Source organism: Sycon ciliatum, chromosome 8 (assembly GCF_964019385.1).
Source record: "Sycon ciliatum chromosome 8, ocSycCili1.1, whole genome shotgun sequence".
NCBI classification, from domain to species: Eukaryota; Metazoa; Porifera; class Calcarea; order Leucosolenida; family Sycettidae; genus Sycon; species Sycon ciliatum.
In genome coordinates, this window is record NC_088650.1 from 13829172 (window position 1) to 13849983 (window position 20812).

Consider the following 20812-nt stretch of genomic DNA (forward strand, 5'->3'; position numbering starts at 1 on the left):
AACACAGTAGGTGCAGACTCTGAAGGTGGCGGGAGGAGGGCTGTCAGGTGGGGTGGGCCATTAATGTGCACATATGGAAGCCCTGAACCTGTCATGAGCTGAAGGCTCTGAAGGATCGTGCCAGGTCCTGCCTTCTCCTGCACCCTGTCATAGCATACTACTAGGTGGGATTGGGCTGCACACATCGTGACTAGGGGACTCGGAGCGTCCTCCAAGATGCGCCGAATGAACCCCTTATTAAGTTGTAAGTTATACACGGCCCTCATGACCCAGAAGCCAAGCAGCACGGCGCAAAATCCCAGGTGCTGGCTGGCAGGCTTTGACAGCGATAGCATGGATAGAGCGCTGGAACCCGCCATATCAATTGCTACTACTGCCGTACTGGGACCCAGCCTGCCCCCCCCCCCCCCCCCCCCTCAGCTACAACCTGCGCCCATTCGCTCGGGAGTGCTGTAAGAAGGCCAGTTATTCCAGGGGAGATTCGACTTCTCCTAATAATCGTCACGTCAGTCGTGTATATTGTCTAAGAGGGTCATAACCTTGTCTAAGACCCATACTATGGCCATAGGGTTCAGATGGTCTCAACAGACCGGGGCTCTACCAACCGTGGATGGTCGTAGAAAGGTCACTGTTTCCGAACCCGGTGTCCTCCACTTTGTTTCATGCTGTCAACCAACAACAATTATTACAAACTATTACAATCTACTAGTACATGTTTGAACAAAAACAAGGTTTTCATGTACAATCGATCACGTATATTTGCAGCGATCCAAAAAGGCCCCCGGGCCACGGGACTCGGGTGACCGGTGTCGTGCATGCATATGCATGGTCACCATGTAAACTACCAGGTCACCACATTCCAGGTCACCACATTCCAGGTCACCACATTTCAAAAACGACTGCTTTGTTCAAAAAATAAAAAAAGAGCGAAGTGCGAGTTTTGATTCATTTCTGATCTTGTTGGACGTACATAATCATTGTACAATTCATGTACATACTACAACATAGTCACAATGTACGTTGATTTGCTTCAGTTTCTTTAGTTTAGTTTAGTTTAGCTGAATGAACTCCACAAGCAGCAAAGAAATAGAATAAAATCAGATTCTTTTCTTTGTTGTCGAAGTAGTTCGCCAGTCATATTACTGATAACGTTACGTGATATTGGACATGGAGACTGCTCCGATACGGTAGCGTTCAAATCAATGGAACATTAGTGCAAAGTGGGACGCTGAATTCTAGGACTCGCGGCAAGGTCGTCATCTCGATCTAAATGGCAGGTGTTCACGCACACTACGTGGAAATTCTCAGCGTTGCCTCGTGAAGCAGAAGCAGTAGCGTACTAACCCAGAATACCTCAGTTCTCGACACTGCCCGCTGACAGTTTAGCGCGGGCAGAATGGAGGATGATGACTATTTCCACTACATGCATTCGGATGATGGCGATATGACGGCGGATGAGCAGGCACGCTTCATGTACGCTTATGACTATGATTTCCGCGACCCGGATATGGCGTCGCAGATGTACGGTGGCAGCACCGGAACGTTCAACACCTGGTCGCAGTTCGCGTTCACCTTTCCACAGTGCTTCTACCCGACCATGTACCAGATCATTCCGCTGATGATGCGCACTGTCGGTATGGCGTTGGCGCTGCGCGTGGCCGTCCTGCTGCGCTTTCCGCCGACTCTTGTCCACATGCTGTCCGGCGGCCTGGGCATTCTCGCAGTCTGGCTGCAGTTCGGCTGGCCGGGCATACGGGCGTTTGTGCCGTTCGAAGCGCTCGGCTACGCTACGTACCGATTGAGCCCGAGGCACCGAGGTCCCGTCACAGCTCTCTTTGCCCTGACGTACTTACTGACATGGTAAGTGGTCTGTCTGGTTATCCCGTAGTTTACGTCATGACACATGGCTGCAGAAACATTTTTTTTTCAATTTTGATACTTACCCCATACTGTAAGTCGACAAATGTTCGGCACATTTCAAATTTCGGCCTCCCAGGGTTAAAACACATTCCGGCCCCATTAAATTTTCGGCCTGTACGGCTGCTGCCTGTATACACAGTCGCACAGAACCTTGCAAAACAAAATTTCGGCCGCAACAAAATTTCGGCCGGAAATAGCCGAAAATATAATTATATGCGCTGAATATTTGTTCACTTACAGTAGAGCTTTTTCAAGGACGCGGTGCCGTGCCCGTCAGCGGTGCCGTGCCCGTCAGCGGCGCCGTGCCCGTCAGCGGCGCCGTGCCCGTCAGCGGCGCCGTGCCCGTCAGCGGTGCCATGCCCGTCAGCGGCGCTCACCCCGAGATTGTGGTGAACAGGCCACGCATTGAGAAACGATATGTGACAGGTTCGTCTCCGCCAGCGCTTGGAGGGATTTTGAGGCTTGTTCCCTTTTTGCCCAAGCGGGCTTCCTGGCAGCTGCTCTGAGTCGACACGAGTGTTGGACATGAAGTTGAGCGCCGTAGTGCTTCTTTCACTTCCACGCGTCCATTCCCGTACATTCCCGTACATTCCTTTCCATTCCCATCCATTCCCTTCCATTGCCATCCATTCCCGTACATTCCCTTCCATTCCCTTCCATTCCCTTCCATTCCCTTCCATTCCCATCCATTCCCGTACATTCCATGCCATTCCCATCCATTCCCGTACATTCCCGTACATTCCCTTCCATTCCCATCCATTCCCATCCATTCCCATCCATTCGGATTGGTTCACATAAGCAAAATCGGCGCCGCAAGACATCGGCGGTGAGCCAGCTCCCGATCCGCTACGCATACGGTTCGAGTACCAAATCTACTACAAAGTAGTACAGAATGTGCCCAAATGCTACGACAGGTTTGCCAATTGAAGCTTGAATTCTTTGTTTCTTCAGTAGTTCAAGGTCTTTCGGTGATGGCCACTCGGTGCTACCTTTTACTGGGGATCATGAAACTACTTCTACACATTTTATTGCAGTCTAGTAAGCGATTGTGTCGAAATTATGATTGCAAACGTTGATGAAGTCATAAGAACTTGTCAATGTATCCATCATATTTTTTATTTGTTTCAATTGTATTTGTCTCATCAGTTGCACAATGGTCAAGCAGATCATCCGAGAAGGACGGGCTGGTATGCTGACATATTTGCCACCTTGAAGCGACTACAAGAATGGCGAACGGACCTCCTCTCTAGCTTCAATATAGGAAAATTTGGGACAAATATTGGTTTGATATTTTGACAAAGTCTGGCTCCCGGCAGCCGGCGATCACCGGCGCGAACGGTTCACAAACCACTTTTGGTCAAAATTGTACGGGATCGGCCCCGGGGCAGATCGTAAGAGTTGGGCACTGTCCAACTTTGCCGGCGGTCCTTTGCGATATTTTACCGTATGATTTTGTTACGACTGCACTGGTTCACACAATCGCAATGCGCCGGGAGAGGTTGCAAGAAGCCCACCGCCGGTGACTCCCGGCGCGTACCGGCGATATGTGAACCAACCCTTACCATCCATTCCCATCCATTCCCGTACATTCCCTTCCATTCCCATCCATTCCCGTATATTCCCTTCCATTCCTGCTCATTCCCTTCCATTCCCATCCATTCCTGTACATTCCCTTCCATTCCCGAAGCATCCAAACTCATTTTGAATTTCATATAGTGTTTACATAAATGTTTACCCCTTTTCTCACAGCTAAGGCGATTTCAACTACACCATAGCCCAGTGGTCAGAGCATCGCTGATCTCAAGCAAGGGTCCCTGGTTCGAGAGGTGGTGACAGTCAATTTTTCTTCAGACTTTTCCTGTTTGCATCTTTCCCTCAAACCATTGAAAACTTTCTCACCGCCTGGCTACATGTCAGTACAGTAAAACAGCTGTCTAAGACGACCACCGCTCAAGGGACCTTCAAAATGTGGTCTCTGTTACCAGGTGGTCTCCTTATCCAGGGTCATTTGACTGGAAATAGCATCCCTTGGTCCTGGTTGCAGTGGTCTTCTGGAACAGGTGGTCTTCTGGAACAGGTGGTCTTCTGGAACAGGTGGTCTCTTTGGCAGGTTCTACTGTATTTGTATTTTGCTTGTCCTGTGTTGTTGCAGCGAGGCTTTCCTCTATGATGCTGTGAGATGGCACAGTTGGAGAGGTAAATGATTCATACTGGTCCCTAACGCACGCACGCACACACACACACATACAGACACACACGCACACACACACGCCCACACACCCACATAACACACACACACACACTTGCACACACACACACATGCACACATACACACATAACACACACACACACACACACACACACACACACACACACACACACACACATAAATACACACACGTATAAACTTAGGGGTGAAACGAGTATCTATTTTGACCAACCGATCACTCGTTCATAATATTCGATCGAGTATCCGATTATTTCGAGTATTTTATCAAAAATTCAAAAGCACTAGATTTGCGAGTTCTCGACCAATTCGGAAGAAATTATCTGTGAAAATAGAACAAAAGTCGCCAACGTCTTGTACAGAGTGTAAAGTAACGATTTTCATCAGTACTTTCATATCTCAGAACGTTACTTGCCGTGGTGATCGCATCGTCCAAGTCTTAAAATACTGACTCAAATCCATGCATAACGCATGCAACCAGTGGACCAGCCGTACAACAAAAGTTTTTGAAAAATACAATGCCAATACTAAAAAAAAAAAAAAAAAAAAAAAAAAAAACCGATCGAGTGCAAAATTTCGAATACTCGCTCGTTTGAAATTTTCGAACGAATACTCGAATATTCGAACTAATCGTTTCACCCCTAATAAACATACATGTACACGTACACACACACACACACACAGTGGTTCACAGACCATACTGACACGCACTGACAGGAAATCCCTGTATCCGTTACATGACTCAAAGTGACTTTTTATCATCAATGAATCCATTCGATGCAGTAGTAGGTGCAAACAATTTCAAATTTCGAGATTGCAGGCTCAACTCTCCATGATTATGGCCTCGCACGTTTCCCTTTGTCTCATTCTCCTAGCTCCTCTTTAGTTTTCCATATAGTTATCAAAACCCATATCAGAGAATGTGTGTTTGTGTGTGTGTGTGTGTGTGTGTGTGTGTGTGTGTGTGTGTGTGTGTCAAGAAATTAGCCCAAAAGAATGATGTTAGGGATGACGATTACACCATAGCTTATGCCGTCATCACACCACGTTCTGTGACTCCCGTTTACGTCTACGTCTACGGTGAAAAACCCAAAATTGGTGGTCGTGTCATCAGACAGGCACAGTTCTTGACGAGTACACGCAGCCGCGTTTTGGAGAAATTTGGAGATTCACGCCCCAAGTATGAGTTTGCTTGGAAAAAGGCTGGTACGCACATTCATCAAAAAAGTCGCATGCCTTCCCTCTCCCCACCCCGTCTACATTTCCCGTTTCCTCTGCTCCCGTTTTCACCCCGTATACGGATCATCATGACAAACGACCAACAATTCCTTACATGGACGTAGACGCAGCGCTTTGTACCGTGGTGTGATGACAGCCTAAGTAGTAGTAGTAGAGCATCGCTGGCCATAGATGACAGACCCTGGTTCGAGCTCTGGTGGTGACAGTCAATTTTTTCATTTCATTTCTTTCCCTTTATTTGTTGGTGATCATATGAATCCTTTGAGGGATCAGCATAATCCGATCCAAGTGCCTTTTGGAAAGCATGGCTTCCAGTACGTGTCATTTACAATAATTGAATAATTTTTGCTGCTTGTGTCATGTGTGCATGAATGAATGCTGTACAGGGTCCCTGATGATAGTCGCCATGAAAATGTTGTCGGTGAGCTTTGATGCGGACGGCTCTCGCCTGCCCACAGACTTATCGCCCGTGAAGCACGTCGGCTTCTGCTTGTCCTCGGTGGCCGTCATGTTCGGACCGTTCATGACCTATCAGACGTATGAGCAGATACTGCAGCGGCCGCCCGTGGTAAGATCTCCTAGCCAAGTATACAGCCAGACTTCGATGTCCACAGCTACTGTAGCGGACGTTGAAGTCCGTTGAGAAGTCAAGCGGCCACGGGGCGCTGGCCTTGCAGCCGCCAGCACTGCTGGTCCATGTTTACTGTGGGTACATAAACTACAATGCATATACGCGCTAAAAGCAGCAAAGAACAACAGTATCAGGTCTGGTAGCTGAAGATGCTGAGAGTACAGAAATATTTCCTCGGTAATGTCTTGGGCATCCAAAAACTTCGATTTGAGGAACATATTGGTCTCCTATTGCACCCCTGATACGTGCAAGGGAAAGTGATGAAAGAAGTAAAACAGCATTGTTAAAAAAAATGTTGAACGCTGCTAGCAGGGTTCAAACCTGCGCGGGGAGACCCCATTGGATTTCAAGTCCAACGCCTTAACCACTCGGCCACCACAGCACGACCAAGTTAGTGCTTGCAGCTTGGAATGGAGATTCTACTCTGAGATGAATCAACTGGATGACTGTATTGTGTTGTATTTACTAGGGCAATACCTACAGACTGTATGTCTGACGTGAGAAGATTTCAAGCTAAGGGCCTTCATTTTGATCATGTTTTCTTCGGCTTGTTCTGGTGTTGCTTTGCGCAGACATTTGGGTGGATCTTCGCCATGGTTCGCCTGAGCGTCATTTCCTTTGTTTGCCTCGTCGTTTCCAGCTGTGCAATTCCCTACATATTGACCGAGTCAGCTCACAAGTAAGTCGACAGACAGCACTCCACGCCGGCCTCCAGATGTGCTTTCATTTCATTTCTTTCTTTTTTACGGTTGAGTGCATGAGATTTGCAGTCATCTAGTCTAAATATTTCTTGCTGCTTGCGTGCAAGTCTGTACAATTGAAATTGTACAGATTGCCAGTACAGCCAAATCATCTGATTTATTGACATTGCTCCGAAACCTACCGTATTTCCCCGTAAGTTAGTTCTCCCCAATGACTTCGTATCCCCTATAAAAAATACACTTTCCACTGCCCAGGTTATCACCCCGAAAGACAGTTTCCCCCGAAAGATAGTAAGTTCGTACCCGTCCTACATGTACAGACACCGTACAGTACATACATCATACTGTATTTTTCCGGTTGTAAGTCGACCTTTTATGACTAAAAATAGAAGTAGAAAGGGTTGGGGTCGACTTACAACCGGGATTCGACTTATAACAGGGAACTATAAGTATAAGAAAGGTTTGCTCCCCACACCGGAGCTCGCGCTATTCCGCCGACTTTACTTTGAGTTGTGCTTTCTTGCAGGTTTGCCGAGTCGAAGGTTCGATGGACTTCTCGTGTGCTCTGGATGGCAGTCGTGAGTCAGTCAAGTGTCAAGTAAAGTCGGCGGAATAGCGCGAGCTCCGGTGTGGGGAGCAAACCTTTCTTACAAATCATCGCCGAAGTCGCAACCACTACTTCGAACTATAAGTATCTTACCAAAAATGACCTGCACTGCATGCACGAGTGCACCATGTGTACACATTTTGCCAGTTTATTGGCCTTTTCCAAGGATTGAGACATTATACCCTCCAATAAGGAATGTTTACATGATCTGTTGATGTGTCAGTAGCAGGGAGTGGTTAGTAGTGCTTCTTTTGGTGAAAACTTCAAAACGCAGAATTGAGACCTCCGGATACGGGGGTCGACTTATAACCGGGGTCGACTTACAACCGGTAAAATACGGTATGCACGGACACTAGAGTTGCGCAGGCTTCCCATTGCGTGTCATTTACCCCCGATAAAAAGTACTCCCCGAAAGATAGCACCGCCCCCGAAAGTTAGTACTCATGTGGCTGCTAAGTTCGAAAGTTAGTATGTACTAACTTACGGGGAAATACGGCAGTCTCCTTCCGAAAAACCAATCCGGAAAGGAACCCTTTTCAGATTTCATGGAAGTGAAGTGTAGCGGTTGCTTGCATCATGGTATCGTCGTAGCAAACATGACCCTCACCGGTGATTGCAGTCGTATGCATAACAGTTAAAACATGTACAGTGAAACCTGTCGACCGCTCATGGGACCTTCACAAGGTGGTTTCTGTTACCAGGCGGTCTCCTTATCCAGGGTCATTTGTCTGAAAATAGCATCCCTTGGTCCTTGTTTCTGTGGTCTTCTAGGACAGGTTGTCGCCGTATCCGATTGGTCGCCTTGACAGGTTTGACTGTACTATGTGACGGATGCAGCCTTAGCACACGAACAAGATAGCCACATTAATGGGTCGACTGGAGAAGATATGTCTGCTTTTGGGTGAAAAGTTTCGGACCGCTCTGGATTCAATGGCAGTTCTAGAAAGGCTTGTGCCACCAAGCGCTATGTCAGTCAAGTCGGCAGGGAGTATAGCGTGCTGGGAGAAGTCACTCCTATGTATCATTCCTTACAGTCGTGATGTGACAGCCGTTGGCATGCAAGAAACCAGACTAAGCACACGGAAAGAAAAAACAACCAGCCATTGTGTCTCTCAGATTATTCATCTGTAAAACCAGCTCAACAGCAGTATATGGCCAAGAGCATTACGCAATGCACTGTTACCATGACTGTGCACGTCATCAGTACTACAGCCGTGATGTACAATGCATGACTACCACAACAGCCACATCCTCACCAGTCACCACTGCACACTTGTTGCCACTACTCGGTGATCACAGCCCACCTACGGCTCGGGAATTTAGCAGTCACAATGCATGGACATGTTCCATGGTTGCTCTTCATGTTTTCCTCGCAGGTGGGCGCTGGCGTTCTCCGTAGCAGGTGCCTTTCACTACAGTCACTACTTTGTATGCTATTTATCGGAATTATGCGCTGTGGCTGCTGGACTGGGAGCTAGGCAACGAGCAGATGGATCTTGGTCCTGGTAAGTGGTCATGTTTCACAAGTGTTGCAGTGCGCATACACTCTGTGTCGTCCCACACCTCTGAAGTTAATTTTCTCTCAGCTGTAACTCCCTGCCTCCTGACTCATTGTCATGCTCGTGAATGTCCCTCTCTCTCTCTCTCTCTCTCTCTCTCTCTCTCTCTCTCTCTCTCTCTCTCTCTCTCTCTCTCTCTCTCTCTCTCTCTCTCTCTCTCTCTCTCTCTCTCTCTCTCTCTCTCTCTCTCTCTCTCTCTCTCTCTCTCTCTCTCTCTCTCTCTCTCTCTCTCTTTCTCTCTCTCTCTCTCCCTCCCTCCCTCTGTATCTCCCTCTTTCTCTCCCTCTGTATCTCTCCATCCTATCTCTTACCATATTCAGGACAACAATCCCCCCCCCCCCATACTGCCTCATAGTTCCCAGATTATCAGAGTCCCAGAATATCCCGTTATCTCAGATTCCTCCAATCTGTTAGGGTTCTATGTGTCTGTGCGACTGGTCAATTTTCCTTCTTTTTGTTGTTGACAGGGATGGACTTCCAGTAGTGCGAATGTACAACGTTGAGTTGCCTCGCTCACTGGTGGAAGTTGTCACCAATTGGAATATTGCGATGCATGTCTTCTTGAAGAACTGTGAGTTTGAAAACAGCACAGTAGTATATGAAATCGAATACAATGAATTTAATTTTGGGCTCCGAAACAAGCCTATTCCACCCATGGCCCGTATGTGTTCAAGTGTTCATGGTATCAGCTAAGTACTCAGAAGGTGAGGAAGGAAAATATTAAATGGGAGCAAGAAAAACGGTGAAAATCTGGTTTGGTTGGTGGACTCTATCACATAACTTGTGTCCCGCCGTTTTTTCTTGTTTCCATTTAATGTTATCATCGTGTGATATGGTTACAGAGCGCCACCTGGAGATATGAACCCAATGCCGAGGCATTAACCCAGATACCAGGCATGCCCTGGGAAGATGACATGCATGCCCTGGGAAGATACCAGGCATGCCCTGGGAAGATACCAGGCATGCCCTGGGAAGATACCAGGCATGCCCTGGGAAGATACCAGGCATGCCCTGGGAAGATACCAGGCATGCCCTGGGAAGATGACATGCATACACAGTTGATTTTCGCCAGTCTTAGTAGTTGCTAGGTAACGTTAGGTATACCGGGCTTGTCTCCAGCTGCAACTTCATATGCACAACACTAACTCACGTAATGTCACAAACACGGTATGGGATCTTTCATACAATAGTCACACTAATAGTGACACCTGATTATTCATACTGTAAGTCAACTAATAGTCGGCGCATATTTATTTTCGGCTATTTTCGGCCTGGTCATGTTTGGCCGAAAATTTTGTTGTGCAAGGTTCAGTGTGACATTGTATACAGGCGGCAGTAGTACAGGCCGAATATGTAATGCGGCCAAAATGGGTTTTAGCCCTTGGAGGTCGAAATTTGAATTGGCCGAAGATTTGTAGACTTACTGTATATGGAAACAGGGGAGTATGTACCATCGCACTGGTTATAATCCCACCAATTATTTCTGCGAGCTATTTGCTAGCACATGACCAGCTACGTGAAGTGTGATGTGCAGAGGGCGTGTAAAAATACGTTGTTAGGAACGTGCTGGAAGTTGGCAATGACAGTACCCGGACATGACGTTTGAATCTTCTCACCTGTGTGGGTTTTTTTTAAGTAGCGTTTTACCACCAATAATTTACAATAAGGTCCCACAAGAAGGAAAACTGCTAATTCTTACTTTCTAGTGGTGGTATGCTAGAGTAAGAATTAATAATTGTTTTGCTTCTTGTGAGACTGTATAGTATATGAGCCGTCAGATGCGAAAACAGACCTTATGGGAAAAAATTCATATTTGTACTAGTGGTATTATCTGAAAGCTAGGAGCATCAGGAGTCGTATGCAAAAAACTAGAGTTGATTTGGACCAAGGGAAGTAAAGTTATAGCCTCTACAATAGGAGACCGTTACAAATTGCATCTCAATTTTGGGTGCAATACCAACAATTGTTTTACCTACTTTGGAGAATATTTCCTGTTTCCTTTGACCGATTTCCACAAACTTGGGCTTTCTGGAAAGCTCTGGCGCCGAGCAACCCGTTGGGCCCAAACCCGATAGCAAATAAAGCACAGCACCAGCGCAACAAGCTGCAGACATCGCTTCAGCGCTGGACTTGCGCCGTCACACGAAGATCGCTCGCCTTTTCCATTTCCATTATCCCAGGACGCTCAATTTTTTTTCGTGAAGATGCACTGAGAGCTTCCAAGACGTCTGAGACTGTTGCCGAGATCGTAGGGCACTTGAAAAGGGGGAAACCCCTGGTCTGGATCGTTTGATTTGCACGTAGAAATGCAAAGTGCCGTGACGTATCTTGCAGGCTTCGTAGCTGGGGAACGCAGCATCGTGCCGCGATCGCGCTTGCTGCATTGGATTCCTTGGAGTTTTCTCTTCGATTTACATACTTGGATTGTCCCGAAAGACCGATATTTGACTGAAATACGAAGGTTTGTAGCTTGGTTGTCCAGGCGCACCAGTGCGTAAACTAGCCAACTTTCAACTGGATTTTTCTGCACTGTGCAGTGTTTCCCATAAGGTCGGTTTTCGCATCTGACGGCTCATATCATTGGTGATAAAACACTACTAAAGCACTCCTGCGGGAATGACGTAAGTGCAAATACACGACTGCTCTAAGCTGCAAAGTTATAGCAAAAGAGGCACCTTCTCTCACCGACACCATAACTTTGCACCTGGGGTCTCACTACAATGGATGGTTCTTTTATTGTCACCTTTCCTGCTGCTGCTACAACACAGTTATAAGATGTGAGAGCTTTTACGTTATTGGTATTTTGTCGCCGTCAAAAGTGAAAAATCTTTGAGGGAGTTTTAGCGGAATATCGTTTACATAACCTGTTCCTTTCACCTCGAACAGTCTCATTCAAGTAGTTCGACTGCCTCAGGATGGCCATGCGCCGAATCCACGTGACTTTGTGGATATTGTTTAGATTTTCAATGTACTTGAGAATGACTGCATCAACCCAATTCCTTTCCTACAGATCAATGTAACTGTTAGAAAGGCTTCTACTGACTTGTGAGGAATTTTCCAACGAAAGTTGAACAAGAGATTATCTCAGCAGTGCTGGCTCAATTGAGTTCCTCTCACAAGCCTGACTAGATCTGTGCATTTGCAGCTTATTGGCTACATATTCTCGGTGACTTATTATGTTACCCTGTGTGACTGTCTGAGCAGATGTGTACAAGCCGACACGCCACCTGGGGCAGTTCATTGCCGTCTTGGCAACGTACTTTGCCAGCTCCATCCTCCACGTGAGTATATGTACAGTACGGTGTATACTTGGATAAGAAAAACTCCCCCAGGACCACTGTGGGATCATGTTATGGGAGGGCCCACTTTAGCCGAGCTTGTCATACCGCGTTGTGTGTTGTATGCGAAGTATGCTGGATGTGCCAAATGGTTCGTCTCATCCAAGCGTTCCTGAAATTCCATTGTAAATTATTTGAATGTGGGGATGACTGGGAGTAATAATGGTAGTAGTAGTAGTATTTATTATTTGACTAGGGGAGTCCCAACAGGCATGGCCTTGTTACAGGGAACCGTAGGTGAATCTTTGTGAGGTGAGCAAAAGTACCAGCAGATTGTGCCTGACGACAGTTTGGAGGAAGAGTGTTCCACCGACCTGCCACCAGAAAAGAAACTGAGCGCAGTCCATACCCAATATGTACAGTAGGTAAAACTAAGGCAGCTGTATCCTGGCCACGAGTCCGAGCATTTGTGTGCGGTCCAACTGAACGCAGGAGAAACAGTGACTGAAGGAGGGGGCTAGCAATTGATGACCAGCAGCGATAGACCAAAACGTATAGTTTCAAATTAACTCTTTGCTCAAACGAATACAGATAACACCGTTGTAAAACTAATGCAGTTGGGGTCATTCTATCTAAACCAAATGCCTTCTTCATCGCAATATGGCTGACCGTTACAAGCCTGTTATATAGGGTAATTTTCAAACAGTGCACATACGCATTACTTGCATATTCTAGAGTAGACTGTATAATTGACAAGTAGAAAGTTCTCCGAGCTGTAGCTGATGAATTGCGACGGCCATGAGCAAAACAGGCTAGTTTAGCGAAGACCGCTGAACACACCTTTTTCTACTTGTGGGCGGAACGTTAGATGCTCATCGATTAGTATACCGAGGTATTTCACAGTAGAGACAGGGGAAATGACAATATCTTTACAGGTCAGGTACAGGGCTGGGCTCAGTGCAGGCAGGGCAGGACGCCGTATCAACATGAACTGTGTCTTAGTGGGGTTTAGCAGAAGGCCTTTCTCATCGAGGTATTGCTCTAGCAACCGCATACTATCCTGCAAGCGTAGCATAATTGTAGCCACATCAGAGCCGAATACGTAGAACGCAATATCATCAGCGTACAGCTGCACGACACTCTGGTGAAATATATCGGGTACTCGGCGAATGTAGACGCAGAAAAGCAAAGGCCCAAGAACAGACCCCTGGGGGACCCCTCTTGTTCAGGGTTTGGTGTCACCCTTCTCACCATTGACAGTAACCTGCTGGCTGCGGTTCGTGAGATAGTCTGAGAACCACTTGAGGACAGTGCCGCCTACGCCAGTGGTGGCTAGCTCATCCAGCAGACCTGTGTGCTGCACATGGTCGAACGCCTTGCTCATATCTGCAAAGACTACTCCGCAATGGTTGGCTTATTACAACATTTGCATTTACTGTGAAGCACGGGAGTTCTTATCCTTAGTACAGAAGAACGGTGGTAACTTGGTGGCCATTTTAGTGAAACATAAACTGTCTTTGGAGGCCGGTCATCTCACAAACAAGCCATACCTCCACATAAATTATATCCTGCCTTCATAGACCACCGAAATTCCGTTAGGGTGGTCACAAACCCTGTTTATTTTTTAAACGTAGTTGGATCAATTTCGCCAATCTCTCTTGTGTGATGTTGCAGGGTCTCAATTTTCAGCTATCTGCTGTTCTGTTTTCCATCGGAGTCTTTGCTTACATTGAGAATGGTAAGCACGTGTTTGCGGATACCCTTCTCGTAATTTTATAAATTTTCATAGCCTTCGGTCACTCTCAGTGATATATCTGGCAATGTCTAGTGGCAGGCTGGGTATTTATTGGAATCCGTCCTCTCTCTTTCTCTCTCTTTCTCTCTCTCTCTCTCTCTCTCTCTCTCTCTCTCTCTCTCTCTCTCTCTCTCTCTCTCCCCATACGAGTTCCTATCAGTTGCTGTGAACACTTTGAATGGAGAGCGCTTGCTCGAGCGTTGAACCCGGGTTCCTAATCCACCATTCCCAGTTCGCAAGGCTGGGCGGGGTTGTGAGCTTTCATTTCTTCTTTTCCTATTATTTCTGCTTTTCATCTCATTACAAAAATTCTGCGCTTTTTTTCTCCATCTGCGCATAAAATCTAGACTGACAACCTGCTTGTTAAATCATGCACCTGCTTTCAGGCGTCAAAAACCTAGTTGTAGAGGTTTCAGTCCTCATTTGTTAGAGTTACGTGTCTTTATAAATGTAACTTACTCTCTCTCTCTCTCCCTCTCCTCTTCTCTTCTCCTCTCTGTTGGTAGGGGTACGTTACAAGCTGGCTGGTTGTCTTGATGCTTGCATCATGGCCCGTGCTTGTAAGGATGGGTGTGAGCATCACCATAAATCGGTGAGTAGCGTTGGTCATTGTGTGTGCCAGCACTTCAGTTCTTGGATTGTGAGCATGTCTGTTATGTGAATCTATTCAGTGTCCAAAAGGGCTGGCTCAAATTCTCCAAGCATACCATTTGCCTTTGTATGCTTTGCATGCCACGTTTTGAAAACATACCTTTTATAGGGCTGCGGACCCTATACATAGACTAATATCCGGCTACCTGGACACTGAAATCGGGCCTCTTGGTTCAGTTTGCACTTGGCTCCGTGCTTGTTCCTTTAGGTAGTCTGAGCTGCATTTCAGAGCACAACTGCACATTCAACCTAGGGGAGCTACCTGGGATGCAAGGGTGAAGTGCATGGGTGGGCACGTCGGTGGGTGCATGCGGTACCTGGATGGGTTGTGCAGGTGGGACACGTGGGTGGTGTGCATGGTTGGGGTACACCGATGCCTTTGCCTGTGTAATATCCACCCTCCTACCTCGTTCTGACATATTAGCCAGACATGCAATCACTTCGTGTTTGGTTCTTCCATTTCATGTTCTGGGTTTGTGAAACTGCACCTCATGAATAAGCTGGTGTCGGTTGGCACGTGGACCTTGCACTAGAAACACTGTTCTGTGTACTCGAGTAAAGCAGTACCGTATTCAAGAGATTGAATTTCCCCGGACAGTTCTCTCCTAACACTACGTGTTGACTGGTCTGGAGTCGTATACCATATTTCCCCGATTACAAGGCACACTCGATTACGAGTATAAGACGCAACTCCACTTCGGGCGTATTGTTTCAATACATGCACATAAGTAAGATGTCACACTCTATTGTAAGCCACGTCCCCTTCTTTGCCCTGGAAGTTTAGTGTAATACAGTATGATATATAATTGTGGAGATGCTGTATGATATTCTGTCTCTATTATTCTCACATGTCAACCAGATATTTTACCAGTCTCTGATGTGTATCCTTGCATTGTTTTATTGTTACGGTTCATACTGCTCTAGAGTCGTATCTGGGTGCGCCTCATCAACCTCTTCTTCATGGCACTAGCCATGTTTCATTTAGCGTATCTGGGCGTGATGTTCGACAACTCTCAAAACCGAGAAATGGTAAGTGTTGATCAGAATGCTCTATTGTTCTGGTGCGCGTATCATACATTACCATAGCATGTGGAGCAGCTGTGGCTCTGTGCGCAATGTCCAGGGATTCTAAAACGTTATGCCCATGCTGCTCGACGAATTCCGATCGCGTCGGTGCACAGTAGATCTAGTACAGTGCTGCTCAATGAAATCCAGTCGTGTACGCGCCGGGCCTTGCGCAGCCCTAGACCTGCGAACATTGGGCTGCGGAACGATTCAAGGTGCAAATTTGAGTGACAATGCTGGATTTCATTGAGTAGGACTGTACATGCCAAGGAGTGTGCATTCCTAGACCTTTGAGCACTTGGACTTGTAGGACTAAGCGTTGCACTGGTATAGGGTGCGAAGCTGACGACAGAAACATTGTAGTTTGTGCATGAAGTGTGTGGTGGGTGCAGCGGGGGCTGCGTCCCACCAGCTTGTGCTTGGGTAAATGTGCTTGGGTAAATGTTGAAAGGCCTCAGCTTAGTGGTTAAATCATCGCTGCTCCCCCCCCCCCCCCTGGTTGCTACTAGCATTTGGTTCTACTCCGTCTAATAGCCTAATGTGATGATCTACGAGATAATCGCTCTACGGTAGAATTTTAGCTTTCTTCCTTCTCGGGCAGAATTTTCGTGTTTCCTTCCTCAAGCAGAAACAACAAGAGTTCAGTCATCAGCAAGCCCAGAAGAAAACACTTGCTGAACTCTGATTGGCTGAGGGCAGTTGACCAATCATTTGAGGTGTGAAGTTCACAGCCAGGATTGGCTATAAAAGTAATCATTCCAGGAGGGAGTGTGAAGTTCACAGCCAGGATTGGCTATAAAAGTAATCATTCCAGGAGGGGATGGTGGTCGGGGTTTGGGATGGCCAGAATTCTAGATTTTGTTTCTGCTTGAGGAAGGAAAACAAAAAATGGCTGAACTTCTTGTTGAAACTCTGATTGGCAATCATTTCAGGTGTGAAGTTCACAGCCAGGATAGGCTATATAAGTAATCATTCCAGGATTTTAGATTTCTTCCTTCTCTGCAGAATTTTTGTTTCTCCTTCCTCAAGCAGACACAACAAGAGTTCAGCCATCAGCAAGCCCGGAAGAAAACACTTGGTGAAACTCTGCAGAAACAACAAGAGTTCAGCCATCAGCAAGCCAAGAAGAAAACACTTGCTGAACTCTGACTGGAATATTAGATTTTCTTCCTTCCCCGGCAGAGTTGCCGGCTTATATTTTGCTTTCTCAAGCAGAAACAACAAGAGTTCAGCCATCAGCAAGACCAGAAGAAAACCTGAAACTCTGCAGAAACAACAAGAGTTCAAGAAGAAAACACTTGCTGAACTCTGCAGAAACAACAAGAGTTCAGGCATCAGCAAGCCAAGAAGAAAACACTTGCTGAACTCTGATTGGCTGAAGGCGGTTGAACAATCATTGCAGGTGTGAAGTTCATTAGTCAACCGCCCTTAGCCAATCAGAGTAGAGCCAGGATAGGCTATAAAAGACTAGTAATCATATATGGCTACACTTCTTCCAGCTGCAGAAAGAAGAAGAAGAAACACTATCACAGAATAAATCAAGACAGGCTGGTCAGAAGATTCAGAACAGCCTTTGCAAGCCTGCGTCTCTATACACATAGCATCTATGCTTAGTACAGGTCAAGCTTAGATTCAATGTGACTATAGTCCATTCAGAAAAAGATGATATCCTACCTTTTGGCCATAAATGGATCAAGTTTTTGTCATAATTTTTTTGGCAATCCCCATGGAATGCTCTTCCAATTGTGTTTTTGAAGTCTATATCTCCAAGAGCAAGCCATAACAAGAATAGGATTTCGGCCAGGTTTTGCCCCCAAAGCACTGAATTTGCGAAAAGCCATGAAAATCCAACCCGTGCACTCCACTTGCAGAACAGTACATTCTCGGTTCAAACCCCAGGTAAGGTACCTTTTTTGGACCATTTTTCAAGTTTCGAATCTCGCGGCACTGGCAACATCACCAAACACGGGAGCTCTCCAGAGCCAGCGCTCATCTTTTTCTGAATGGACTGTGCATACGCTCAGTTCCTGTCTTCTCTGGCAAGTGTCAAGAGATGTATTCTGCAAACTCTGAGACACTCAAGGATATGTTGTTGGTTTGTGTTCTTTGTGTGTGAGTGTGTGTGTGTGTGTGTGTGTGTGTGTGTGTGTGTGTGTGAGTGAGTGTGTGAGTGAGTGTGTGTGAGTGTGTGTGTGTGTGTGAGTGTGTATGCGTGCGTGTGTGTGTGTGTGTGAGTGTGTATGCGTGCGTGTGTGTGTGTGTGTGCGTGCGTGCGTGCATGTGTGTTCATGCTGTTGTGTTGTACAGGGTCACAGCATGGAGCACACGCTAAGCAAGTGGCGCAGTCTGGACTTTGCCAGTCACATTGTGGCATTTGCCTTCTATCTACTCAGTGTGCTGCTACCAACACCGAAGAAAAAGACGGCTTAAGTACCCACCTCCCCAGACTGGAAATGCATAAAGTAGAGTTTCTCCATCACAGACACCAGAGGACCAGGCTTATAATGTCCCGTATAGGGGGACAGACTGGCTGTTCATGCAGGTGTCCTGAGCACCCGCAGTATTCTTTGGGGCTTGGCTTGGATAACTGCTTCAAACTCCATCCCGATTCTGCAACTATTCATGTTCCATGTTGTGCGACGCCCACAGTCACGCATATTTCTTGGAGATTTCTTGAGAGTTTTCCAATTCTACAGTATAGGGATAAAATTAATTCAGCTCTACCAGTTACTAATGGAAATTGATCGATCAACCACAACCATAACTTAACTTACGGTAACTAATTGTTTTGCTTTTCATCTCCCACTGTTCTATTTCGATATTAATATGAAATGCCGGTCTACACTAGTTTCAGTCTGCCACTTGAAATTTAAACTACATTTTTCCCCCACCTTTCCCTCAACTAATGAACTTTGTATTGCAACTCAATTTATGAAAAGTATTTGGCTGGACACACCCATTTCAAACACTGCACAAGAACCAATTCTTGCCGTTTAGGCGATATTGCCATCAGGTATTTGCATTCCTAAAAGCAGCAGTTTCGAAACAAAACCCTATCGCCAAAAACAGCATGGTTAAGACTTTAGAGCCATAAGAAGAACACTTAGTCAGAAATCCAATGCCATAGAAGAAATCACATGGAAACGAGTTTTGAAGCAACTATCCACGACTGTAACAAAATAACAAGCAGTCAGAAAGTGCGATGTGATTTCTTCTATTGTAATTATATTATTTTATTGGCTCAGTATTCGAGTTAAATTTTCACAACCATAATAGGAGGAACAAATAAGAAAAATGAAACCACGGGACGGGCTCAACAGGGGCTAGAAAATGTTTCCTCACAGCCATAGCAGCACTGCTTCTGCTGCACTCTACAGTCTTGACCGAAGAAATCAGACCCAGGAGTGAAAAGCTGAACACGAGGGTTCCATTTCAATTACATCAGGCAAGGTCCAAAAACCCATGCGAGGGCCGCAGTGACCGCATAAGCCTGGACGCTGCTTTCGGCTCACGGGTTGGATTCTTTGGCGACAACTGCAATTGCGTTCAGTGTTTGTACTGACGTATTCATGTACTTTGAAGTACATGTAAGTTATAAGCAACCCGTCTCGTTTCCAGTATGGTGACACTATCGTTAGGGGAGGGGGGGGGGGGACTGGACTCCTGCTGGTCAATAGAAATGACCTGACATGGTACGACGGGCCATTCGTACAAACACAGTACAACAGCTTTAGAGAGTGGAATTCGAATGTTGAAATCTTAGGAGAATCTGCAAGTCTTTGTGGTATATTTTACAACAATAACACAGAGAAGTCTCTGCGTGGTGGCTCGGCATTCAGAGTCGGCAACGGCAAAGTTACCCACTGAGACACAAGCTTTCCAACTCTCTTTGGCCGTTGTAAAGCGTACCACACCCACTAATTTATACAAAGAGAAAGACCAAGGAACTACAAGTTACGCTATACTGTCCACTAACACCACCAGCTACTAAACAATCAGACAATTCTGTCACTTACGAGCCATGCAGTCATGTAGTCACGATGAGCAAGTATGGGAGGAAAACCCATAGAAACAGGTTTTATGGCTTTCTGCCGAAGTTTCTGGCCAAATAGCCATGCTGTAGTCTCTATAAAAAATATGGTCTACATACTGTGCTCTCGCTGGGGCTTTGGTTGGCTTTGCTTGCGTGTCACTGGAGTCACCATCTACCGCTTGCTTACTCTTACTTACAGATTCTAAAAGTCACGAAGGAGGAAGTACCCGTATTTCTCGCCGGCCGAGCGCAGCGAGATAGGCGAGAAATGATTTCTCGCGAAATTTTTCAGTTGCAAATATGGCATCTGGTGTGTTCTTTATTGTCGCTTCTGTTCCTGACTTCTTCAGTCAGTTTTGAGTCTCACCAGTGTCCCTGCCCTCCCACCCTTCATTTCTGTGCATATTATCATTGCTTTTTATCACTGTTTGCCGTGATGTGCTTGCCATGCCTACATGATGCCTAATCGCCATTGGGGATATACACCCGGTTTTTTCCCTCACAAATGCGTCCGTCGGCGCGAGGGTTTTTTCCCGGCTGGCTCGGTCCAGGAAAATTAATCTGACGGTCCCAAGTGGTTCTGCATCATGGCCTATTTCTGCTATCCACTGGCACGCCTATTCTATCTGAGACACTCTGTTCTCAGTCCTAGCTTCCATACCTCACTCGTTATCCGGTTCACATCTGGCTGCGGCCAACTACCACACACATCTGGCTGCGGCCAACTACCCTTCGCTTTGTGTGTTGTCGCTATTGCTGTCTATATCTCTGTGTATGCCAGTATATGTGGAGCGAGAATGCCACATCCTTTCCCATTTCTTCTTGTGTGTTAGTAAGCAACGAGAAACACGAAGCAGCGAATTCATTTTACCGTGCACGCGTGGCCTAGTACATGTGTGAACAAAAACAAAATGCAGACTCAACAAGAGTACAAGTCGTAATCTACCGATACTAGGACTTACCGGTAGCTCAACAGCTGGCAGTTTCAGTTGATGTCGCTCAAAGCATTACGATTAAGATATGCCTTTCCGGGCTTGCCCCCACCTCACCATGTACCAGTCGAACCAACAACAAACGTCCAATGTCCTTTTATGGCATCTGGGCTG

The 20812-nt window shown here is 46.4% G+C and overlaps 1 protein-coding gene and 1 non-coding gene across 2 annotated transcripts; one reads left to right on the forward strand and one right to left on the reverse strand.

Moving 5' to 3' along the window:
- The first annotated feature begins 993 nt into the window (after nt 1-993).
- LOC135823753 (protein-serine O-palmitoleoyltransferase porcupine-like) lies at nt 994-18741 on the forward strand. Its single transcript, XM_065336594.1, has 11 exons — nt 994-1860; nt 4073-4116; nt 5773-5954; nt 6590-6696; nt 8702-8830; nt 9352-9455; nt 12089-12165; nt 13837-13900; nt 14464-14549; nt 15533-15637; nt 17981-18741. The coding sequence occupies exons 1-11, from the start codon at nt 1397-1399 to the stop codon at nt 18101-18103; spliced, it is 1485 nt and encodes a 494-aa protein (XP_065192666.1). The 5' UTR covers nt 994-1396; the 3' UTR covers nt 18104-18741.
- On the reverse strand, nt 6318-6399 carry Trnas-uga (transfer RNA serine (anticodon UGA)). Its single transcript has one exon. It is a non-coding gene; the product is annotated as a tRNA-Ser (tRNA).
- Nucleotides 18742-20812: the final 2071 nt, after the last annotated feature.